Here is a 26718-nt window from a genome sequence, read left to right as displayed (position 1 = left end):
GTAGATAATCCATCTCCTAAGGATTCTGGACTTTACCAATGTTGCATTTTAACGAAATATAACTACAAACAATGTAGAGATGTAAAGGTAAATATATGGTCAGCAGTAGATAATGTATGCACACAGACAAGATTTCAACCATCTACTCCTTTTCAGATCAATCAGTTCCAAACTAAACCTCTGTTACGAGATGGAGTGTTTCTGACCATGGTATGGACCTTTAACATGTCTAACTGGAAAATCTCTTCTAGATATCCCCAGTGTCAACCACATCTCACTAACATGGAGATGGGAATAGAACAATGGTTTGGGAAAAGAACTTCAACACAGGTTAGAAGTAAGAGGGGAGTGTTAGAAGGTATTTTGGGGGGATTAGGAACAGTAGGAAGTTTAATTAACACTATGGACATTCATACACTTAAATCAGATCTGGAAAATATTGGGTATATTGGAGGAAAAGGGGTAAAGATTCAGAAAAGCTTGAATCAAGTCCTTGAAAAGATGGTTTTGAACACTGCTACTGTATTGGGATCTTCTGTATCACATCTTCAAGATGCTACTTTAGCTTTAATGGAAAGTGAACAGGAATCTCAAGTGGCCAAAACATGTCTAGAAATTCAGATTGAATATTCCACCAATCTGAAAATGATTGCACAAGCCTTACAAAGTGGAATTACCCCTTTAGGGCTAATAAGAAATTTGCCCATAGAATATAACTTTGCGTTAAACCATACAGATTTGTGGGTAAATAAGTGGTTAGGATGTGAACAGAACATTTGTGTAGGAACATCACTGATTCCAGTGTCAGGAAGAGAAGAAACCCTGGTTCCTATAGGTGTTCTGGGAATTCCTGTCAGCCCTACACAATTGTTATATTATCAATTACAGTACACAGATTTTGCATTTGATGGTACAAACATTGAACAATTAGACATTTCGTCATGCTTAAATTTTGTTTCCAAGGTAATGTGTCTACCTGGACAGGATAAAGTCATTTATCATTCATGTTTCCATAATCATACTTCTTGTCATGCCAGAGTTGAGAATGTCCACACGATACATGACTTGGTGACACCAGTAAGCGCTAACAAAACTTGTTTCCAAGTCATGTCAGGAAGAGAAGCAGTTTCTGCATTCTTCTCATCTTGTGTACATGTCGAAAATCTGACAATGGGTTTATATTGTATTGAGGGAAATGTTAAAACTCTCACAAAGAAGGAAGGAAGTATTAATATTACGTCAATAGGCTCAAGACGTCTGAAAATCCTTCCGATCCAGTTCAATTTGTCACAAGTCAATAAATTCCCTTGGGATTTGTGGACAAATGAAATAAAGAAAGACAAGGGTTTATTAAATCTGCTGACAAAACAATTAAAAGAAGCTGAAATTGTATTTAGACATGAACAAGGTAATCTAAATGATATTGAACATGAATGGACGAGTATGTCAGGGTCATCTTGGTGGAGAAATTTAGGAAAATCTGTAACTAGTTGGTCACAGTCTTCAGCGAAAATGGCAGCAGGGAATGTATTGTCTAATCCGATTGTTATTCTATTTATCATAGTTTTGCTGTGTATAATATATCAAATAATTATTATGTGTAAAATTAGGAGTATTTATAAGAATATAAAGATAGAAATGAAAAAGGAAGATGATATTTTAAGAGAGATGTTAAAACGAAAAAAAATATAACTCTCTGATCTAATTTTTGTTTTTACAATAGGTTTGAAAATTCAGATGACATTCAGGGCAGATGTTGATACAAGGTTTTCAGAATAAAGAATGAATGTGATACGAATGGTGAGAGAATGAGTTAGGATTGATTATGATATGTCTCAAATCATAATCAGGGGGGACTGTAAAATATCAGTATTTCTATAATAAAAAATATATGGATTAATTCTCTCATACAGAATCTAGCTAACAGGCTTTGCTTACTTTAGGGAAGTGACTGAGTTATTCTGAGTTCCTTGGCTCACACAGCTGTCTCTCTTGTCAAATGTATAGGTCACTTGTCAAAGCTGTCAAAATGTGACTATTTAGAGATAATGAATGGTTCTAAAGATCTCAGACTTTAGGCTTAAATATCTCAGACTAAGGTAATGCATAAATAACTGTATACATATTGTTAAAATAACTACGGTTCACTTAATATGGAAGAACTTCTGAACATAGTGGCAAGCCACCATATGTGGTTGTAGGTTATAGGTCAGAATAGTATATAAGCCGGCCTAACTCTTGTTCAGGAGATCTCATATCCCTTGAGACTCTCGAACACCCGGACAGCTGCTCAAGACTATATGTAAGAACAATGCTCGTTTTCTCTTCAAATAATTACTGCATGTCATGAACTTACTTTTCTTCATTTTTGTAATCACTTTTTGAAATGAATAATTAAAAACAAGATTTATTTTATCCTCAACATTGCTTTTACTTTTTGATTCTCAACCGTGCAAGAAGATATATATATATATTTTTCTACACTGCCACACTTTGGATGACTGGCAGCGTTTTCCTGATAGAAGCTCTTGAGACTCCGTCCTTTAGTTGGGAATCCAATTGGTCTAGCCAGACCATCATGGATCTGGCCGTACATGTGGCAGCTATCGCTGGTCTTAGAGCACCTGCTGACAACTCCCAAGTTCCCTTCAAAAAGGAGTCTGCTTTCTTATCTAACGGGTCTTTTAAGGAGGCCATGTCGTCGAAGGGAATGGAGGATTTTTTGGAGGCTTTGGCTGCTGCCGCGTCCAGTTTAGGGGCTTTATCCCATCTGTTTACCACTGGGTCGTCAAACGGGTACCTCCGCTTGAAGGCCGGAGGTAAGGAGCCTCTTTTTTCAGGTCTCTTCCATTCCCTATCTATTAGGCTCTGGACTTTATCACTTAATGGAAAGGCCTTCCGCTTCCTGGGATCTAGACCCCCGAACATCACGTCCTGAGCTGAAAGTTCCGGTTTTGTGTCTGCTACCCCCATGGTGGACCTTATTGCTTTAACTAGCTTATCCATCTGGTCTAAGGGGAAGCAGAATCGACTCGAGTCTTCCTCTGAAGAAGACGAAGTGGAGGCCGGGGAATCTGAAGAGTCATCGATCCTTAGGGCGGTCGAGGACTCTGAACCTGAGAAACTACATTCTCTTCCCCTAGAGGAATCCTTTTTAGATAGGGCCTTTATCTCTGTCCTGATTATGTCCCTCAGGCTTGTGGTGAAGTCCGGCGTTTCTTCCGCTACCTGTATGGACGGGGGAGAGTGTAAGGGCCTGTCAATCTACCCCAGGGCCAACGTCCCCTTCCACCCCTACCGTTTGTCTCACGCATGGCTGACACAACTTTTTAGGGTGGCCGTCCGGCAAGGGGCAACTACAGAGGGCACATTCCCTGTGCTTCTGTTTTCCCGTAGCTTTCCTCCCCTGCGAACAAAACACAAGGGAACACTGCATCAGGGTACATTCACGGAGATCTCTTACCCATGCAGATGAGGCAGGTACCGGATCACGGAGGGAGGCAGGAGGGTCCTTTAGCCTGGAGGAACTTCTGTGGCTTTGTTCGCCCGTCCGTTTCTGTTTCTTCCGCTGGCCACTCGCATGCGGTTTCACTGTGGCCTGTTTCTGTGGGTGCTCCTGCACCTCGTCCAGCTGCTCTAAGGGGGCTTCTGTCATATCCATCGCTGGCCTTCAGAAGCACCCCAGCAGCGTCACCTCCTGCCTTTTAAGGCCTCCTTGTCCGGGTCAGCAGGGTTCTCACGCGTACCCCCCACCCGGGACCCTCCGCCCGCAAGCTCCGGTCCTCCCCCCCCCCGGTCACCGCGCGCCACCCAGGACCGCCGCGCACACGCGGCACACGCCGGAAGCCGGCCGGCACCCGACTTCCGGTTTTGGCGTCCCCGGCACCGCCCCCTCCGCCGTGTCACTTCCGCCGCCCGTGTGAGGCCTGCGGGGGACGCGCAGAAGGAGCAGGCACGGCGCCCCCCGGCTCAGGCCAAGCCACAGCCCCCACGCTCGCCGACCTGCGCCGCCGGCCCGGCCGGAAGAGAGAGCGGCCACGGGGAGAGCGCACCAGGAGGGGCCCGGGTCATACATACCTACTGGTGCGGCAATATGGAGGCGGCTGTCCACCGGACCCCTGGCTCCCACTTGCTCTCACCACCGTCGTGGAGACCTGCCCGGCCCCACCGTGGCGCTTCCAGGGACCCGAGCTTGACCGAGGTAGGAGACCCCCTCGCTACCTGGGTCGGTCAGCCGGCCTGGGAATCCCTCGGTGACTCCATGATGCACGATCTGAAGGAAGTCCCGTCCTCTAGGAACAGGAAACCAACTGATGCGTGGGAGAGGTGCCGCCCTTTTGTATCTGTAGGTTTCCTGTTCCTGAAGGGCGGATCCCCTCTCTCAGGTGGTGCTGTCATGGACGACCGATAAAATAAACGTTTCTATCACAAACAGAAACGGGCACCAGTAAAAAAAAGATTACTTCACTACAGATTCAGATTCCAGCGTGGGGGAGGGGGTCAGTTACAATACTACCTCACCCGACCAGCAATCAGCATGTGAAGTAGCCCGAGCTGGATCTAATGTCCCTTTAGGCGGAGAGTCAGAAGAGGAAGGAGGAAGAGTTTTCGGTCGGTACCGCAAGAGGAAACAGGTCTCGTGGAGACAGAAGTAATAACGGACTCTCAACCATTTTCAGTGATCAATTTGACAGGACATGTTTTGAATGATTCCCATTTTGCATTATTATCTAAAGGTCTTAATTTTTGCATACCACAGCCTTTCGATATGACTGAATTTAGAATTGATTTATTTAAGTCTATTAGGAAGATCCATTTGCATAAACACTTTACAGCAAAACCCCCCATTGATAGTAAATTATCTGGGGAAGCACAATGTAGGGTGGGCCCTTTAGGTTTCATGGCTGGCACAGGAGCATTAGCTTTTACATGAAGATGCCAATTTACTACTCAGTATCACAGGCTCAGATAGGGTAACTATTAATGAATCACAGTTGATCAATAGACCGTTTACAGGGGGGGTTGCTTCACAATACATGCCCCCCATATCCCCGGGTAACCTTATTGATGTGTTTGAAATGCAAGTTATAAAGGACATTGAATCATTGGTATATCCTGTAGTGCCTTCTAATCTGACAGACTCAGACTCAAAAATATGTCTACAATGCCAAACAATTTTTTCAACATATTAGACTGTATCTTAGGTATGTGGACGACTTGTTCATTGTCTGGGATGGCACCAGAGATTCTTTTGACAAGTTTGTCAGTCACCTAAGTGAGGTGAACCAGATGAACATGCTGTTCACACACAATTTTGGAGGGACACGGCTGGAATTTCTTGATGTCTTGCTGGAAGTAAAGGATAATGAAATCTGCACGTCAGTTTACAGGAAACCTTTGGCTACCAATTCTATATTGCATTATGATAGTTTCCATCCATCACACACCATTAATTCATTGCCACATGGCCAATTTTTGAGAGTCCACCGTTTAAATAATACCTTGGAGGGCTTTGAAACACAATCTAGAGAGCTATATAATAGTTCAGACAACGGGGATATCCTAAGGTTCTATTAGATACCACACTTGAAAAAGTAAAATCTCAGCATAGTAATAAAGTTAGAGTTGTGCCTCTAAAAAATAAAAGTCGAAAATAAGAGATTTACCTTTTGTTTTCGATATAGTCCCATGGATCGTCAGATACGAGCAGCAATTAGAAAAAATTGGCATATTTTGGAACAAGATAGGGATTTAAGCGACATAGTATCTAGAGGGCCCCTTATCTCATGTAAGCGGAGTACAAGAATTAGAGATATTCTGGTTAAGAATCAGATCGTCACTAAGCGTGACACTTGGCTGAGTAAAGGAACACCACAAGGGAATTATAGGTGTGGCCATTGTCCTTATTGTAAATTTCATCGTACTGATCGTACATTACACATGGGCGCGGTCACACATACAGTAACAGATTTGATCACATGCAAGACAGACCATGTAGTCTATGTGATTTTTTGCACATGTCGGTTTTTCTACATAGGTAAAACCATACATCCGCTATACATTCGTTTTTGTGAGCATTTTAAGTCCATTAAAACGGGAAAAGGAGTCCCACGTTTAATTAACCATGTAAGAGATGCACATGGAAATGACCCTAATGTTCTCTCCTTTGCAGGAATCGAGAAGGTGGTTTTACCGCCGCAGGGAGGGCATTTAAACAAAATCTTATTAAAACGAGAATCCAGGTGGATTATGAATACACAGGCGACAGGTCCGCTGGGTTTTAATGATAAAAAAACAGCCATGTCTATTCTATGAAGGAGTTTATATTTTCCCTCATTTCCCTTGCTGTTGATAGGAGAACTAGGTCACATACAGTGGGGCAAAAAAGTATTTAGTCAGTCAGCAATAGTGCAAGTTCCACCACTTAAAAAGATGAGAGGCGTCTGTAATTTACATCATAGGTAGACCTCAACTATGGGAGACAAACTGAGAAAAAAAAAAAATCCAGAAAATCACATTGTCTGTTTTTTTTTTTCATTTTATTTGCGTATTATGGTGGAAAATAAGTATTTGGTCAGAAACAAAATTTCATCTCAATTCTTTGTGATATATCCTTTGTTGGCAATGACAGAGGTCAAACGTTTTCCGTAAGTCTTCACAAGGTTGCCACACACTGTTGTTGGTATGTTGGCCCATTCCTCCATGCAGATCTCCTCTAGAGCAGTGATGTTTTTGGCTTTTCGCTTGGCAACACGGACTTTCAACTCCCTCCAAAGGTTTTCTATAGGGTTGAGATCTGGAGACTGGCTAGGCCACTCCAGGACCTTGAAATGCTTCTTACGAAGCCACTCCTTCGTTGCCCTGGCGGTGTGCTTTGGATCATTGTCATGTTGAAAGACCCAGCCACGTTTCATCTTCAATGCCCTTGCTGATGGAAGGAGGTTTGCACTCAAAATCTCACGATACATGGCCCCATTCATTCTTTCATGTACATGGATCAGTCAGCCTTGTCCCTTTGCAGAGAAACAGCCCCAAAGCGTGATGTTGCCACCTTCATGCTTCACAGTAGGTATGGTGTTTGATGGATGCAACTCAGTATTCTTTTTCCTCCAAACACGACAAGTTGTGTTTCTACCAAACAGTTCCAGTTTGGTTTCATCAGACCATAGGACATTCTCCCAAAACTCCTCTGGATCATCCAAATGCTCTCTAGCAAACTTCAGACGGGCCCGGACATGTACAGGCTTAAGCAGTGGGACACGTCTGGCACTGCAGGATCTGAGTCCATGGTGGCGTAGTGTGTTACTTATGGTAGGCCTTGTTACATTGGTCCCAGCTCTCTGCAGTTCATTCACTAGGTCCCCCCGCGTGGTTCTGGGATTTTTGCTCACCGTTCTTGTGATCATTCTGACCCCACGGGGTGGGATTTTGCGTGGAGCACCAGATTGAGGGAGATTATCAGTGATCTTGTATGTCTTCCATTTTCTAATTATTGCTCCCACAGTTGATTTCTTCACTCCAAGCTGGTTGGCTATTGCAGATTCAGTCTTCCCAGCCTGGTGCAGGGCTACAATTTTGTTTCTGGTGTCCTTTGACAGCTCTTTGGTCTTCACCATAGTGGAGTTTGGAGTCAGACTGTTTGAGGGTGTGCACAGGTGTCTTTTTATACTGATAAGTTTAAACAGGTGCCATTACTACAGGTAATGAGTGGAGGAAAGAGGAGACTCTTAAAGAAGAAGTTACAGGTCTGTGAGAGCCAGAAATCTTGTTTGCTTGTTTCTGACCAAATACTTATTTTCCACCATAATATGCAAATAAAATGAAAAAAAAACAGACAATGTGATTTTCTGGATTTTTTTCTTCTCAGTTTGTCTCCCATAGTTGAGGTCTACCTATGATGTAAATTACAGACGCCTCTCATCTTTTTAAGTGGTGGAACTTGCACTATTGCTGACTGACTAAATACTTTTTTGCCCCACTGTATGTATACATGTGGCTTTCCTGGTTGGTACCTTTTTTCTGGAGTCTCTTATTGCAGTTTGATGAACTTTCACATATTTGAGGCAAAGACATCTTTCTGAATTTGGTGGTTTCCTGTAACATTTGAATCGTTTAGTGACTTGTTTTTTGTTTGTTTAGTATACGTGCACATATACAGTGCCTACAAGTAGTATTCAACCCCCTGCAGATTTAGCAGGTTTGATAAGATGCAAATAAGTTAGAGCCTTCAAACTTCACACAAGAGCAGGATTTATTAACAGATGCATAAATCTTACAAACCAAAAAGTTATGTTGCTCAGTTAAATTTTAATAAATTTTAAACATACAAGTGTGGGTCAATTATTATTCAACCCCTAGGTTTAATATTTTGTGGAATAACCCTTGTTTGCAATTACAGCTAATAATCGTCTTTTATAAGACCTGATCAGGCCGGCACAGGTCTCTGGAGTTATCTTGGCCCACTCCTCCATGCAGATCTTCTCCAAGTTATCTAGGTTCTTTGGGTGTCTCATGTGGACTTTAATCGTGAGCTCCTTCCACAAGTTTTCAATTGGGTTAAGGTCAGGAGACTGACTAGGCCACTCCAACACCTTGATTTTTTGCCTCTTGAACCAGGCCTTGATTTTCTTGGCTGTGTGCTTTGGGTCGTTGTCTTGTTGAAAGATGAAATGACGACCCATCTTAAGATCCTTGATGGAGGAGCGGAGGTTCTTGGCCAAAATCTCCAGTTAGGCCATGCTATCCATCTTCCCATGGATGCGGACCAGACGGCCAGGCCCCTTGGCTGAGAAACAGCCCCACAGCATGATGCTGCCACCACCATGCTTGACTGTAGGGATGGTATTCTTGGGGTCGTATGCAGTGCCATCCAGTCTCCAAACGTCACGTGTGTGGTTGGCACCAAAGATCTCGATCTTGGTCTCATCAGACCAGAGAACCTTGAACCAGTCTGTCTCAGAGTCCTCCAAGTGATCATGAGCAAACTGTAGACGAGCCTTGACATGACGCTTTGAAAGTAAAGGTACCTTACGGGCTCGTCTGGAACGGAGACCATTGCGGTGGAGTACGTTACTTATGGTATTGACTGAAACCAATGTCCCCACTGCCATGAGATCTTCCCGGAGCTCCTTCCTTGTTGTCCTTGGGTTAGCCTTGACTCTTCGGACAAGCCTGGCCTTGGCACGGGAGGAAACTTTCAAAGGCTGTCCAGGCCGTGGAAGGCTAACAGTAGTTCCATAAGCCTTCCACTTCCGGATGATGCTCCCAACAGTGGAGACAGGTAGGCCCAACTCCTTGGAAAGGGTTTTGTACCCCTTGCCAGCCTTGTGACCCTCCACAATCTTGTCTCTGATGGCCTTGGAATGCTCCTTTGTCTTTCCCATGTTGACCATGTATGAGTGCTGTTCACAAGTTTGGGGAGGGTCTTAAATAGTCAGAAAAGGCTGGAAAAAGAGATAATTAATCCAAACATGTGAAGCTCATTGTTCTTTGTGCCTGAAATACTTCTTAATACTTTAGGGGAACCAAACAGAATTCTGGTGGTTTGAGGGGTTGAATAATAAATGACCCTCTGAATAAACTTTTCACAATTTAAAAAAAAATTAAACAAAGAAATAACATTCTTTTTTGCTGCAGTGCATTTCACACTTCCAGGCTGATCTACAGTCCAAATGTCACAATGCCAAGTTAATTCCGAATGTGTAAAACTGCTAAATCTGCAGGGGGTTGAATACTACTTGTAGGCACTGTACATTGTGCGTTTTCAGTGCAGCGGTTTCTGTCCGCTAGGATTGAGATTTCTCATTGATAGTCCATCTTTGTGTTTATCCATAATAAGACACATGTACATAGTCGTTTATAACAAAACAGATATTTAGTTGCACACATTTTTTATTTTTTATTTCGGGAAGGGAAAAAGGAAAGAGAAAACATTTTTTTGAAAAAGATTTTTTTTGGGAAAGTTTTTCTGAAAAAATTTTTTTTTTTTTTTTTCTTCTTCTTCTTTCTGTGAGTATATTAATAGTTCTTCATAATAATAGTGAGACAGTTTGGTCTCTGAATACATATGATTGTAGATGTTTTCCATAAGAAAAAAGAAAAGAAAAAAAATAGTAGTTTTCGACATATGAAAATAACATTAGTCTTCGATATATGAATATGCATTGTAATTTATCTCTCGATGTAACCATCTTTTCTGCTTATGCAGTAAGTTGTATATATGCTTTTGTATGTTGTAATGCATCTTAGCATGTTTTTAATTTACCAATGTCATTTAGACAGCAGCTGTGGAGGGAGGAGGTACGGAGTGATGTGATTTGCATATGAACCCGGCACTTCCCCCCACTGTTTGACCCGTTGAAGCGCTTGAGCAGCGCGAAACGGCCGTTGTCAGCCTTTCTTGCACTCCTTATGTCACTCCCCCGACTTGACATGTTTATGATATGTCAATAAATCAGTGAAACTTCTATCTCGATGAGTGCGACCTTTTCTCTTTGCATGGATTCCCAGGATTGACTGTTTCCAGGTCTGGCACCCGAGATTCCCAGCTGCTGGGCTTCTGTATGCCGCACATCATTTGAAGTCACACGGTAACAGCGGTGCCGTCCGCTTTTTATCTTGAGTTTTGTGATTTAATATACATGAGTTTAATGAACTGTACCAAGTGACCGCAGAAAGCAGGAAGAACAGCGTGCCGGCCGAGAACATGGAACAAGCACGGGAGGGCTGCAGAGACATGCCAGAAGAGGCCAGTATGACGGGGGAGCCATATTCACCTGTCCCCCGTTCTACCGCTGTGCGTCGCTCAGCTGTCTTGCGTCCTCTGGCAGTGACGTTCAGGTCAGAGGGCGCCATGACGTAGTTAGCACGCGCCCTCTGCCTGAACAGTCACTGCAGAGCCGGCAACGCTGATGAGCAGCAGTAGCGACGAGGTGAGTATATAGGTTTTTTTTTTTTCTTTAATTGCGGCAGCAGCTAAATGACTGGATTACCTTACGCTACCTGTGCAATATGAGAATGCATTGGGGCCACTCACTGTGCAGCATTATAAGAGGCCACTCACTGTGCAGCATTATAAGGGGCCACCAATCACTGTGCAGCATTATAAGGGGCCACTCACTGTGCAGCATTATAAGGGGCTACTCATCACTGTGCAGCATTATAAGGGGCTACTCATCACTGTGCAGCATTATAAGGGGCCACCAATCACTGTGCAGCATTATATGGGGCATATGTTATTATGAAGCATGTTATAGGGCCACCATTATTCACTGTGCAGCATTATTTGAGGCATATTTTTGTATGGAGCATCTTATGGAACCCATCATGAACTTTATGGAGCATTATATGGGGCCATCATGAACTTTATAGAGCATCTTATTGGGGCCCATTTTATTATTTAAATTTAATAGTAGCTTTGACATTTTCCACCCTAGGCTTATAAGCGAGTCAATAAGTTTTCCCTGGTTTTTTTTTTTTTTTTTACAAAATGGGGGGGGGGGGGTCGGCTTATACACGAGTATATACTGTAGTTTCTTCCCTTACTGTGTAAAAACACTGACCTTTATTACACTGTCCTCCCTTATTATGTATAACAGTCAATTATTATAGTGTTCTCCTTTATTAGGTATAACCCCATCCCTTATTACAATATCCTTCATTAAAAATGCTTAAAGTGACCTTTTATTAATGTCAACTATGAGTGCAAAAAAAATTATGCACAGGGCACCGTTTTTTCGTCATCCTTCTATTGTCTCCTAAAATGTGCTCCTGGGCACCTATGTTTTCATCAAATTACCCATCATATGACATACACCAGATATGTGATAGCCACCTCCATGCAGTCTGCACTGCGAGGAGCCTTGGCTGCCATTAATCGCTACCTGAATGCACTTTAAAATTTAGATGCACCTATTTTTCTTGCATTTTCCAGCAGTCGACTCTACTTACAAACCTAGCAAAATGCACACCTTTAACGCTTGTAAATAATAACAAAAAAAAAAAAAAAAATTAGGTAACCTCAAAAGTTCAGTCTTAGCGATGCGCAAGACCTCTGCTGTAACTCTGTATGCCTTCGATTTCATATGTAGGAATACAGAAAATGTTTCTCTTGCTATTTTTTCCCATTAAAAGCATCGTTCTGTTGCGTCCTTTAAAAAAAAAAAAAAAATTGGAATTGTAAATTATCTTTTTCAAATGATAGATGGATACTTAAAATAGCAATCCTCATCTGGACAAAGACCACCAAGGAGGTAACGTCTACACTATCACCATCTTTTTTCGTGTGGTAGAAATAAGAAAGGACAAACACAAGAAATGATAACGATATACTGTATTTATAGACTCCTCAAAGCAGGACAGCAAGGAAACCAGGACTTATACGAGGAAAACAGGACACACCAATATGCCTTCAATGCCCATGGCTTTTTTCCAGCTTTGAAGCCCGCTACTGCCAACCTGGTTTGTATTCATAACAACAGACGTCTGAGTCTATAGATTGCTCCAGTCCAGGATTCCCAAAGCGTCTGGAGCTAAGGGTCAGTTCACATTCTACAGATTTGCCATGATAATCAAGCACAAAAAAAATGTGTGGACTTTAAATTGAACTCAATGCGCTTATGTATTTTTGTCAGGCAAAGGATTGTTTTTCACGACTTGTACCAAAATGCAATTTACTCCCTTCAAAAATTGATAACGATGATAATAACTTTCTCTCGGAGATGTGAGAACGAAAAGTCTAATGTAATAGAAGTTACTTTTATACACAGATTTATTTTTACTTTGTTTTTGTGTTGTTTTTTTTTTTTTCTACAAAAGAACATAAGAAAAATTGGCAAAAATAATTTTTATGCTTGATTCGAGTCACATTTATTCAAAACAATTTGTATATTTCACATGTCACATGAATTATGTTCTCCAAAAGGTACATGGATATAAATGTAGAAACAAAACTGGGTTATCAATGACAGAATATTTTAAATTGGGGCACTTTATATGGTTGGGTAGCGGACACACATTAATGACAAATGCTTTTTTTTTTTTACATTGCTTTGTATTTATTTTATAGCATCTGCATTATTAAATTATGCAAATGGTGAAAATTATTGAAAAACAGCAATTGCGGAAAAAAAAAAAAAAAAAAAAAGAACATATCTTGGGTAATATACAAGCGCAAAGATTTAATTAAGGTTGGAAAGTAAAAGAATATAGAAAATAAAATCTAGTACACGGAAAGGGAACCTGTCAGAACATTTTACATAAAGAGATATCTCCACATGTAAAAACCAACTGACAGGTTCCCTTTAGGTGTTATTCCAGCTAATTAGGAGAAATGACACTGCTGATATTTCATTATAACATTCACACTTTATGATCGGAGACGAAGTCAAGAGGCAAAAAAAATAAAATTAATTAAATAAAGAACAGTGGTTTTACGCCTCAGCACAACAGAGCCATGTCCGAAGAGCCTGTATGACTCCACCAAATACCTCCGGACATATAGCATTCAATACAGCACTCATCATCGTATGGAGCTGGACTAAATGTTCGGGTCGGATACCAGAACCCAAAACCTCCAAGGGTCCGCTGATCCCTACATATGTGCACTTTACTTACCAGCTCCACTAGGACTCTTACCCTCCAAGCAGATCAGGAATCACGTGCAAGGGTCCACACGGCCACTGTTGGCATCACATGTATGGAGCGGGCTGAAAAACTACGGAATTTTTCAGACTTGTTCCTCCAAAACTGTGGAAGAAAATGAAGGGTGCTTCTTTTAGTCCAGATGTACCTGCTCTGGTTGTGGATGGGGAGGTGGAGGGAGTGGCAGAGCAGCGGGTCACAGGAGGCAGGAGCCAGCTGCTGCAGCTAACTCCTGGTGCTAAAGAGAAACACCAAGGTTACTTACCAATAGCCGTTTTTTTCCAGAACTCATGACAGCACTCCTGAGAAAGGGATCAGCCCAGCAAGGACAGGAAACCTACTGATATAAAAAGGTGGTACCTCTCCCCCCGCTTCAGTTAGGTTACAGAGCATGAGAGGACCTCCAGGTTAACCCCTTTCCTACATTAGACGTACTATTCCATCCATGTGACCTGGGACCTAAGCCCCAAGGACGGAATAGTACGTCTAACGCGATCAGTGGCACTCACGGGGGGAGCGCCGCTGATCGCGGCCGAGTGTCAGCTGATTATCACAGCTGACACCATGTGTCTGGGGCAGTCACGGACCGCCCCCAGCACCTTAACCCTTGGCACACTGCGATCAAACATGATCGCAGTGTACCGGGGGCATAGGAGAGAAGCGCGCAGGGAGGGTGCTCCCTCTGTGCTTCCATGAGACCCCCAGAGCAGTGAGATGTGCTACGTCGCTCAGAGGGTCCTCCTCCCTGCAGGCCCCCAGATCCAATGTGGCCGCGGGGTCCTGCAGGGAGGCGGCTTCCTCTGTGCCTGCAGAGACCAGGCACGGAGGAAGCCTGCAGCAGTGCCTGTCAAGCAATCACTTTTGGTGCCCATAGGACATTATGTCGATAGCTCTTAATTTGTATACAAAAAACTTGAGTACCCATAGTCTATGATCCATTTTGTTTTGGCCACATTTTTCAATCCTACTGGCCCACAATGCATGTGTCTGTGCCATTAACTTGCCTATATTGGAGGCAGTCTCTCACCCTTTTAATATGTCCTCTTTTTTAATAATTTTAATATTTTGTATTCAATAAAGATATACAGTGGGTTCAGAAAGTATTCAAACCCCTTTAAATTTTTCCACTGTTTCATTGCAGCCATTTGGTAAATTCCAAAAAGTTATTTTTTTTTCTCATTAATGTACACTCTGCACCCCATCTTTACTGATAAAAACAGAAATGTGGAAATGTTTGCAAATTTATTAAAAAAGAAAAACTGAAATATCACATGGTCATAAGTATTCAGAGTTTGCTAAAAAAACAAAAAACAAAAAAAAAAAAAAAAAAAAAAAAAAAAAAACACATGAAGGACTCCCAGACTATAAGAAATAAGATTCTCTGGTCAGATGAGACGAACATAGAACTTTGTGGTAATTATTCTAAGCGGTATGTGTTTAGAAAACCAGGCACTGCTCATCACCTGCCTAATACAATCCCGACAGTGAAACATGGTGGTGGCAGCATCATGCTATGGGGGTATTTTTCAGCTGCAGGGACAGGACGACTGGTTGCAATTTAAGGAAACATGAATGCGGCCAAGTACAGAGATATCCTGGACCTCAGACTTGGCCGAAGGTTCACCTTCCAACAATACAATGACCATACGCACACAGCTAAAATAACAAAGGAGTGGCTTCAGAACAATTCTGTGACCATTCTTGACTGGCCCAGCCAGAGCCCTGACCTAAACCCAATTGAGCATCTCTGGCGAGACATGAAAATGGCTGTCCACCAACGTTCACCATCCAACCTGACGGAACTGGAAAGGATCTGCAAGGAAGAATGGCAGAGGATCTAGCTCAAAAGGGCGCGTCTACTCAATACTGAGCAAAGGGATGAACACTTACGGCCATGTGATATTTCAGTTTCTTTAATAAATGTGTAAAAAATTCTACATACCTGTTTTTTTTCAGTCAAGATGGGGTGCAGATTGTACATTAAAGAAAAAAAATATGAACTTTTTTGAATTTACCAAATGGCTGCAATGAAACAAAGTGAAAAAATTAAACTGGTCTGAATACTTTCCGTACACACTGTAAGGCCTGCGGCAAAGTCTGGGGTCTCATCCATGATGGTTTTCTAGATGTAGTCTGAGCAGAGACTCTTCTGCCAGTGCTCTGCTAGCGGGGTCTTACATAGGGCACACGCTCTATTCCTCTTCTTTGTGCTAGCCTTCCTAGGCCCTTAGTGATTTGAGCAAGAAAATGGCTCTATTAAAAATGGTGGCATTCACGTAGATCACTTACAGCCCATTGTCACATCAAGAGTACCGAATTCGGAGGCTGATCAGGGGTACGTACAACATCCCTCTTGGATACCGATGAGTCCTGCAACTTTCCTCTACTTTGACTGGGACGGCTGCCACTCCTTCCCTTACTATGCCCATCCTGGTGAACGACCAAAGGTAGTGGTGAACACTGCTGCTGCCGTCTTCTCAAATCCACCATGATGGAGTGAGCTTGACATAAGCGCTCTCTCTGGGTTATCCCTTTCTTTTGATGGGGGATCCACAGCACTCTCCTAGGTTCTGCTTCCTCCGGTCCCTCCTCCACACCGCCCCAGCCAGGATACACTGAATCCCCATGCGTCCGAGCTGGCATTTCGCCCAGGGCGCCGCCATCTTGCTTCCAGCATGCCCCCTCCGACGTCACCTGGACACGCCCATTCCCAGAGTGCCTTGCCCGTGACGCCAGCGAAGCGCACCTCCGGAAGTGTAACTCACCGCAGTGTCTGCGAGAAGATGGAGGAGGGAGAGTGGCGCGGCGGATGCAGACATGCCCAGCATATTTGTCTGTACTGCCTGCACTTGCACTAAGGCCCCAAATGGACCCGTGGATGGCACATCCATCTCCTGAAGACCGGCTCACAGGCATACTGGCTGCTCTTCCAGCATCGGGTAGGTCAGAAAATAACACTTCATCTGTTCTGTCACCGCTGAGCTTCAGCATGAGGGCTTCCCATCAAGGACAGTAAACCAACTGAAGCGACGAAGAGGTACCACCTTTTTATATCAGTAGGTTTCTGGTCCTTGCTGGGCGGATCCCTCTCTCAGGTGTGCTGTAATGGGTAAAGGGAAAATGAATATTCACTGCATTCCACGCCCATAGGAGTGGAAAGCAGTGAATATTCATTTCTTTTTAATAGCGGACACGCCATTAGAATCAGCAGTCGGCTTCCTGCAGCTGCCGGGCATTCGCGTGTGCCCGCTACTTAAGAGAAAGTGAATATTCAGTGAATATTAATTTCCCTTAGTAGCGTGCACACGTGAATGGTCGGCAGCTGCAGGAAGCTGGTGGCTGCAGAGAACACTGTGCGCGCTATTACAGAGCAATGAATATTCACTGCTCTCCACGCACATAGTCCCGGAGTGGGGTGCCGGGAGTCTTACGGCAGCTGGCCTTCCGCTTGTAAGCAGCGCATGACGTCCCTGCCATGCGCTGCTTACAAGCATAAAGCAGTGGCTAACATCGGAACAAGATGCTGCAAGGGAGCGCAGGAAGGCAAGTATAATGGTTTATGTTTCTTTTTTATGTTTTTCTGATGGGGCCAATCATACCAGGCTAGAGATGAGGGGAAACCACGCCTAACAGGCTAAGGATAAGGTGGACATGCATACCAGGATAGGAATGAGGGAGACCATAAATACCAGGAAAGTGGATATTAGAACAGAATTGACCACATTCATTTGCTTCAATTTTTTTTTTCTAATTTCCTCCTCTAAAACCTAGGTGTGTCTTATAGTCCGAAAAATACGGAAAGTGCGTTTCATTCAATGACGGTATCAGTTGTGCTGTACAGTCATGGCCAAACGTTTAGAGAATGACACAAATATTATATTTTCACATGATCTGCTGGCCTCTGGTTTTTATGTGTGTTTGTCTGATGTTTTTATCACATACAGAAATATAATTGCAATCATATTATGAGTAACAAAAGGTTATATTGACAGTTAGAATGAGTTAATGCAGCAAGTCAATATTTGCAGTGTTGACCCTTCTTCTTCAGGACCTCAGCAATTCTCCCTGGCATGCTCTCAATCAACTTCTGGATCAAATCCTGACTGATAGCAGTCCATTCTTGCAAAATCAATGCTTTTATTTTGTCTGAATTTGAAGGTTTTTGTTTGTCCATCCGTCTCTTGATGATTGACCACAAGTTCTCAATGGGATTAAGATCTGGGGAGTTTGAAGGCCATGGTCCCAAAATCTCTATGTTTTGTTCCCTGAGCCATTTAGTTATCACCTTTGCTTTATGGCAAGGTGCTCCATCATGTCGAAAAAGGCATTGTTGATCGCCAAACTGCTCTTGGACAGTTGGGAGAAGTTGCTCTTGGAGGACATTCTGGTACCATTCTTTATTCATGGCTATGTTTTTAGGCAAGACTGAGAGAGAGCCCATTCCCTTGGCTGAGAAGCAACCCCACACATGAATGGTTTCAGGATGCTTGACAGTTGGCATGAGACAAGACTGGTGGTAGCGCTCACCTGGTCTTCTCCGAATAAGCCCTTTTCCAGATGTCCCAAACAATCGAAAAGGGGATTCATCAGAGAAAATGACTTTACCCCAGTCCTCAGCAGTCCACTCCCTGTACCTCTTGCAGAATATCAGTCTGTCCATGATGTTTTTTCTGGAGAGAAGTGGCTTCTTTGCTGCCCTCCTTGAGACCAGGCCTTGCTCCAAGAGTCTCCGCCTCACAGTGCGTGCAGATGCACTCACACCTGCCTGCTGCCATTCCTGAGCAAGCTCTGCACTGCTGGTAGCCCGATCCCGCAGCTTAAACACTTTTAAGAGACGGTCCTGGTGCTTGCTGGTCTTTCTTGGCCGCCCTGGAGCCTTTTTGGCAACAAGGGAACCTCTCTCCTTGAAGTTCTTGATGATGCGATCGATAGTTGACTGAGGTGCAATCTTTCTAGCTGCGATACTCTTCCCTGTTAGGCCATTTTTGTGCAGTGCAATGATGACTGCACGTGTTTCTTTAGAGATAACCATGGTTAACAGAAGAGAAACAATGATGCCAAGCACCAGCCTCCTTTTAAAGTGTCCAGTGGTGTCATTCTTACTTAATCATGACAGATTGATCTCCAGCCCTGTCCTCATCAACACCCACACCTGTGTTAATGGAGCAATCACTGAAACGATGTTAGCTGGTCCTTTTAAGGCAGGGCTGCAATGATGTTGAAATGTGTTATGGGGGATAAAGTTAATTTTCTAGGCAAATATTGACTTTGCAAGTAATTGCTGTTAAGCTGATCACTCTTTATAACATTCTGGAGTATATGCAAATTGCCATTAGAAAAAATGAAGCAGTAGACTTTGTAAAAATTAATATTTGTCATTCTCAAAACTTTTGGCCATGACTGTACAGCTGGCACACAAGTCTAATTCCTGCAATCGGACCTAGCTCAGAGCAGCAGTTTAATCCCTTAGGCTGGTTACACATTTGCGGTTGTGTCCGCAGCGTTTCATCCACATGTGTCACGCGTACCCATCTTTAACATGGTGTATGCAGGGACATGCGTTCGCGGACGATACGCTGAGCACAAAGATGCAAATGTGAAACTAGCCTTAGATGCCACTGTTAATTGAGACTGGAATTTTAAATGTTTGGAAATGGCTGGCCAACAGACATGTCATGGGAACCGGGGGTGTAATAAGCACAGAGGTTTTACAATACGCTGCAATATTACAGTACTGCGGTGCATTTTACAAGCAATCACATGTTCAAGTATGGGAACTAATAAAAGCAAAACCAATGAGAAATATATAAAGATAGATATCAAAACACGGATGTTTAACGCCCCCAGACAATGTAAATGAAATATAGCTGTACAGACTCATGACGTATTATAATATTTAAAACGGTGCACGCTAAAGCACAAAATCAAAATAAAACAAGGGTGGGAATGCAGTTTTTTGGTCACTTCGCCTTCCGAAAATAAAGATAAGAATGTGATATGGATCCTAAAACAGAATCAACAACTGCAGCTCACAGAGAAATAAAAAAAATGTTATATGTCTTAAAGCAGAGAAGAAAAAACAAAAGTGACTAAGAGCCGACCCTGTCGATGAGCACAGGTTTCTGTGCAGTACCAAATGTCTGTGATGGCAAACACTGGCAGTGGCACTGCATCATTTAAAGGGCACTATTAATAACACACAAAACCCCTGCATAGGTTGCCAAGCACTAAAGATGCCACAGCAATGTGCCTTGCCTTGTGCCTCCATCTGTACCAGGGCAGAGCAGGAAGACACAGACAGCTGCTCACTGCGCCTCTAGTGGCCACTGCATGACATGACAGCTGATGCCGGCATTGTCTGCGCACCACTCACCCGGGCTTCCTTCTCCAGCTGGCAGTGCAGCGTGCTGCTCTTCAGTTTCTGCACGATGTGTGCAATGCTCACAGACAATTCCTCCTCTTCCCCCTGCATTGTGCCTGCAGCCTCCAGTACAAACCGCACAGGCCACAAAAGCAAGGAGCAATGGTTTCTTAGCAACTCAGGTGTGCGCGGCTAGTAACAGCCCGGCTGGGAACAGTGAGCGCACGCTTTTAGTTCCGGGATCTTTGTCTGTGCTTGTCTCATTTCAGCTGGATACATAGAATTAATGTTAATATTTAGGAATCCATTAGAGACACAATTTGCAGCATCCACCAGCACACCAGGTGCCAAGGTCTAATAGAGGATGCAGGGGTAGCAGTATGGTGTTAATATGATACCACATACATAACCGTACCAATCCCCCCAAAAAAGTATGAGAAGCTTGCATCCTATACACCTGCTTAGCATGGAACTGCAACACCGCTCCAAACAAGTGAATACCCAATGCCCAGTAAAAAAAAGTGATGGCATATATATATATTTTTTTTTTTTTAATTTTTTTTTTTTAAACCCCTTTAAAAGGAATCTGTCAGTAGGATCACTCGTTCTGAGGCTGGGGTTAGACTTGAGAGAAACTTGCACGTCAATACCCGACACTGCCGCCGGCACTCAGGACCGGAGCGTTTAGTTGCATAGAAATACATGCAGCTGAGCGCTCCGGTCCGGGTACCGGCGGCAGTGCCGGGTATTGACGTGCGAGACTCGTGCAAGTTTCTCACACGTCTGACCCCATCACACTTGCAACTGCAATGCAAGAAATGCGCCAGTCTCTCACCTCAATACCCAGCACTGCCACCGTCACTCGGGACCGGAGTGTGCGGCTGCACGTGTGGCGCCCCTGAGGCTTCAGTCGCCACAGAGGTACTGCACCTTCTCCTAAGGTGTAGTGCCCCACCATCCAAGTAGGCTGGGAACTCCTTCCCGCATTCCAACACCTGCACCCCACACACAGTATAGTTCAGCATGGACCCTTCCATGCATTATGCTGGAAAGGTCATAGGTTGCCTTTTGTGGTCCCTGGCTTCGTGCTGGGGAGGCAGGTGGAGTTAGCTATAAAAGAGAGGGAAGGTGTAGGATTTCAGGTCAGTCTGACAGAAGGTCAGTCTGGGGTGATTCTCAGAGAGAGAGCAGGCTGACAGCAGGTCAGCCTGAGAGGAGCTCAAGGTGGAGGAAGGCAGTCAGTCAGGAGAGGCTGAGGACTGGTTTTAGTGGAACGAGCTCCTCAGGGAAGGAAGAGAAGGAGAAAGAGACGTAGACTGGAGACTACAGATTCCATAAGAGAGATAGAACAGAACGAAGGAGAATAGATGGACGGTGGGAAGCAGGTTGAGAAAGAGAGAGAACCCTTCCAGTCCAGAGAGCGCAAAGGCCGGGGCCCGGTCCCCGAGGCTGATTGGATCTTTATGTCCGGCAACAGACACTGGAGGAGTAGTGAGCCGCTAACGCCTTGCTCCCATCATAGACTTGGGACACAACAGCAACTGAATAGAGAGTCGGGACGCAGTGAGGAGTCCCCGAAGCAGGCTACAGCTGTCTGTCATACAAGTAAAGACTAGGAACACCTAGAGAGAGGCATTCCAGGGTAACTAAGTACTGGAGTGATTCGCACCTAAAGGCGCATTGGAGGAGTCGTTCAGTAAGGTACATGTTGGTGGAGTGTGGAGGGGAGAATCCTATCCTGCCTGGAGGTTGGCTGGAGTCCTGTAAAATAATGCATATCCTGTAAAATACTCAGGACTAGTTACCAGATAAAAATATAGTGGTTTATTTGGTTTCTTCCATCAAAGAAAGGTTATTACAGAAAAACAGGTGAATAAAAATAGGTGAAAGAGAAATTGTCCATTAGATCATGTTCTGAGATCCCACATGGCAAAAGCAACATGTATTCTTCTTCTCTCCGAGATCCTGAATAGCAAATGGCTGCTGTGTCTCAGTTCGGCTTCTCACATCGCCGTCAAGTAATATACCAGCTGTTATGTCATGTCATCTTGCGTCTGTCTCTCATGATGGTGAGGGAAGAAGAGGAGCGACCTCTACAGTTAGCCATGAATTATATACGTCTCCTAAAGCACGTGGTCTCTACATATATGGAGCTGTCTTTCTACCATGAGCCAAGCTTAAAAATAGCCTATGTCATGTAAGCTAAAGCATTCTACAGAACTGGGTCTTATAAGAAATTAACGGATTATTAATATTTAACAAGCCCTGACCTGGAGAACACAGTACGGAGGCAGGCAGTTGTGTGAACTGCAAACAGTGAGTAAAGCTTTGGAACCGCATACTCTGGTGTCCTCCAGTTATTCCCGCACCACTACACCTGGGTACCAGCCTCCATACCATTCTGCGCCTCTCCTCATCCATTGCACCTACACTGCCCTGGGACTACAGCTCCACCTGTGGGGAGCTATACCATCTCTGCTGCACCACACCATCAGTCCCAGCAGATCTGTATGCAGCGTTGGCTTACCATCTTACTTGCCAAACACCACGGGTGGCGTCACGAACTATTCATATTAACTTAACACAATTGATATTGGGCGCCCAGGGCCACGGACCGGGTCACCGCTGCTGTGACACATTCCCGCCTTGACACCGGCCCGGTACCGAGTACCCCGCTGTGCGAGGGCGACCCACATGTATTTCTATTCAACTGAATGACCGGCCCGTGCTGGGTTTTGAGGTGAGAGACTCGCGTGAGTTTCTCGCTTTGCAGTTGCAAGTGTGACCCCGACCTAAGCAGTCTACATGGACATGCAGGTGATAGAAATTTGAATAAAATGACGCCTTCATATCCGCGATCCGTTGTCTTATTCCAGAGAAATCCACAGTTTTCTCAACACCTTCACCCCATCCAATTTTCATTTTTTTTTTTTGTTTTATTCTCCCCTTCTTCCAAGAGCCATAACTTTTTATTATTCTTCTGTCAATATGGCCGTATGAGGGTTTTTTTGTTTTTTGTTTTTTTTTGCGGGACGAGTTGTAAGTTTGAATGAGATCATTGATTTTTACCATAGTGTGCTGGAAAAAGGGAAAAAAAAATTCAAGTGAAAGTACAAATAAAGTTCAATTCCACAATTGTTTTTTGAGTTTTTTATTTACCATGCTTACTATATGGTACAACTGACCTAAGATTATGATTCCCCGGGTCAGTATGAGTACACAGACACCAAACATGTCTAGTTTATTTTTTAAATGGTGAAAATAATTTCAGAAATTTGTATGAAAAAAAATTCTAGCCGGGGCTGGGTGAGGACTTGTTTTTTGCGCTTCGAGCTGACATTTTTACTGATACCATTTTGAGGTAGATATAATGTTTTGGTTGCCTCTTATTGCATTTTATTGTAATGCTGCGGTGGTCAAAAAAACGTAATTCTGGCGTTTTGATTTTTTTTTTCTTAGTACGCCATTTACCCATCAGATTAATTTATTTTATGTTTTCATTGATATGACATTTCTCAATGCAGCGATACCAAATAATGTGTATTTTTTATATATTTTTAATTGTTTTATTTTCAGTGGGGGAAAAGGGGCGCGATTTGATCTTTTGTTTCTTTTGTTTCAGTTTTTTCATTTTTTTTTTTTAACTTTTACTGTGTTTAATATTCCCCTTAGGGAACGTGCCCAGGATCAGGAATAGCAGTGTTTTGGATGCAGCTTACCTAACTGTGTCCAAAATGCTGCGTCTACTTTAGAAGCACAGTGGATGGGATTTATAGACATCCCATGCCTACTGTCCTTTTATTTAATGCTGCAGAAACTCACTCGCGGTGCGGGTTTTTGAGCTGCAGCATGTTAATTATCTCCATCAGAGAAACTGCCATTAATTAGATGGGGTAAATCTGCATGGTTCACTGAGCACATGCGGCGTTAATTGTATTATTACAATTGCAGCGAAATTACGCTGCGTCCAAAATGCTATTTCCTGATCGTGGGCTCACAGCCTTATGGGACATGAAGCTGCAATCTTCCGATCGATTGTGCTATAGAAAGCAGTGCTATGTATAGCAGAGATCATAATCTCCTATGAATGCTGGCCACGGCCTGGTTTATGTCCCCTATCCTGCCTGCGCTGCTGTTGTTCATTACATAGCAAAAAAACACAATAAACATGCCTACTCACCCTTCCCCCGATCCCCTGCAGTGTTTCATCATCTTCGGAAGCCAGCAGCTGACTTCAGTGTCCATCCGACGTAAGCCTCTGGCCAGCAAGCGTGTATTGTGGTGCACGGACCTGGCAAGTTCGTGCACTGCAATACACTTCAGCTGCATGTACATCCGAGGACACACATCCAGCTGAAGTAGGGGCTGGTGTCAGCGGCACCCGCACTATGAAGCCATTTTATTGAAGACACTCTTCAATAAAATCACGCCGTAGTGAGGTATGCGCAAGCGTTGACTCTTGCGCCACACTGAGCAGGCGAGGAGGCTTTGGACATAAGGACACATCTCCGGTTATATTATAGATGTCTGATAGGTGTTTGACCTAAATTTAGGACACTCATCACATGGAAATGTCCAAATGTCAAAATGTGTGCCATCCACTTTATATTGTGGGCCGCCCTCCCAGGGCTGTGGGGTACTCGGTACCGGGCCGGTATCAGTGGGATGTGTCACAGCAGCGGTGACCCGGACCGTGGCCCTGGGCGCCCAAGTAATAGGAAGATGAATGGTGGAATGTAGTTAAATGAATAGTTTGTGACGCCACCTGTGGTGTTCGGCAAGGGAGGTGTTAAGCCGATGCTGCAGACAGATCCTCTGGGACCGATGGTGTGGTGCAGCAAGGATGGTATAGCCCTCCACAGGCAGGGCTGTTGTCCCAGGGCAGTGTAGATGTGGAAACACTTAGATGGTGTAGTGTCCGGCGCAGGGGATGTAGCAGTGCCAGGCGGACGGACGCTGGAAGGAATGGAGGACACCAGGGAATGTAGTTCCAAAGCTTTACTCACAGTCTGTAGTGCCGTGTCCTCCGGGTCAGGGACTCAGTCAACCTCCAGGCAAGATGGGATGCTCCCTTCCACACTCCGCCAACTTATGTGCCTTTCCTGAACATCTCCTCTATAGCGCCTTTAAGTGTGAAGATCTCCTAGTACTGTGTTACACTGGAGTTCCTCATGACAGATGTTCCCAAGGTTTCTACTTGCACGACAGAGAGCTGTAGCCTGCTTCGGGGACTCTCTACTCCTAAATTCCGGCTCTCTATCCGTGTTGCTGTTGTGCCCTCAAGTCTTAGATGGGAGTAGTGCATTTACAGCCCACTACTCCACCGGTGTCTGCTGCAGAACCATTAGTGTCCATCAGAGGCGTAGCTAGGGTTTTGCTTTAGGGGGGGGGCGAAACTTCTGAGTGCGCCCCTAACTAGGTAACTTTGATTACAACTCGGTGACGCACCGTAATAGTGGATGTAAAAGATGACTGCGCTGTTACTGAAAATAATCCCAATATAAAGACCAACATGGATATTACATGGTCAGTGGTAAATACCAGTCCTACAAAACATACAAGTGATTACTGCACAGTTACAGATAGTGCCTTACCGCCGACGTTCTTTCTGATGGAATCGTTCACTTTTCACGTCTTTTCCATCTGGCCCAGACCGACATGACAACTTCTCCAGCCACGACTCTGCTACAGAGAATACAACAAAGACATGTTTCACTTCTCATATTCCAGCCCCAGCACCATCTATCCCCAACCTGCACAAACTCCTCATCCTGCTGCTACCCCAATACTGAGCAGCTGCTGCCGTATATGTCCCTATTACTGCACCTGATACCCCAATACTGAGCCGCTGCTGCCGTATGTGTCCCTATTACTGCACCTGATACCCCAATACTGAGCCGCTGCTGCTGTATGTGTCCCTATTACTGCACCTGATACCCCAATACTGAGCCTCTGCTGCCGTATGTGTCCCTATTACTGCACCTGATACCCAATACTGAGCCGCTGCTGCCATATGTGTCCCTATTACTGCACTTGATACCCAATACTGAGCTGCTGCTGCCATATGTTTCTGTTGTGAGTTCATTTTCTCCTTCACCACTGAGGTCTGATGAACTCCCTCTTCTGGTGAAGGAAGGTAGTGAGGCTGATTACCAAGCACCTGTGCAGGATGATGATGACTGGGTGACTGGAATTGCTGACTGGATATAAGGCAGTCGACACCCTTCAGCCTTGCTGGTGATCTCTCTGAGAGATTCTAGGAGACCAGTCTGATTCCTGCTCCTCAAAAGCTAAGTTTTCTGCTCTGCAATTTGCATTTGTGTTTTGGTTTTGTTTTGCCTTGTTTTTCTGGATTTCTGCCATTCCCTGCTGGGGTGAGCTGAATTCCTTTTTGCTCTGTCTTCAGAAAATACCTGAGTACTGATATAGTCTTTTTGAAGCCTAGCGTCTTCAGGGCTTATTTCCCTATCAGTCTGTTGGCTCTTGTTTTGATAGGGTTTTGGGCGGATTGCAGACAGCAGCTTTTCTATCCTTTCCTATTTAGTTAGCTTGGGCCCCATCATTTGCTCAGCCTATCTTTCTATCTGTGTGAGTGTTTTTTCATCTTGCTTCACCGTCATTATATGTTGGGGGCTGCCTATTGCTTTGGGGTCTGCTCTGGGGCAGTTTAGATTTCCCTTTCTGTCTTTAGGCTATTTAGTTCTCCGGCTGTGATC

At 44.1% G+C, this 26718-nt stretch overlaps 1 protein-coding gene across 3 annotated transcripts in view; it reads right to left on the bottom strand.

Moving 5' to 3' along the window:
- Positions 1–20975, bottom strand: part of TBC1D19 (TBC1 domain family member 19) — a 294506-nt gene extending 273531 nt beyond the window's left edge. The window contains exon 1 of one of the 3 annotated variants that reach the window (XM_073574712.1): positions 20838–20975. In XM_073574712.1, coding sequence (XP_073430813.1) covers positions 20838–20960 — 123 coding nt within the window. In that variant the 5' untranslated portion in view covers positions 20961–20975. Of the gene's footprint in view, positions 1–20014; positions 20237–20837 lie in introns of those variants that run through there. The other 2 variants (XM_073574713.1, XM_073574714.1) reach the window with 2 other exon arrangements.
- Positions 20976–26718: the final 5743 nt, after the last annotated feature.

This window comes from Dendrobates tinctorius, unplaced genomic scaffold, assembly GCF_039654945.1.
Source record: "Dendrobates tinctorius isolate UK_male_01 unplaced genomic scaffold, ASM3965494v1 ptg000039l, whole genome shotgun sequence".
Lineage (NCBI taxonomy): Eukaryota > Metazoa > Chordata > Amphibia > Anura > Dendrobatidae > Dendrobates > Dendrobates tinctorius.
The sequence above is the reverse complement of the archived record's forward strand: the minus strand, read 5'-3'. Positions and strand labels throughout refer to the sequence as shown.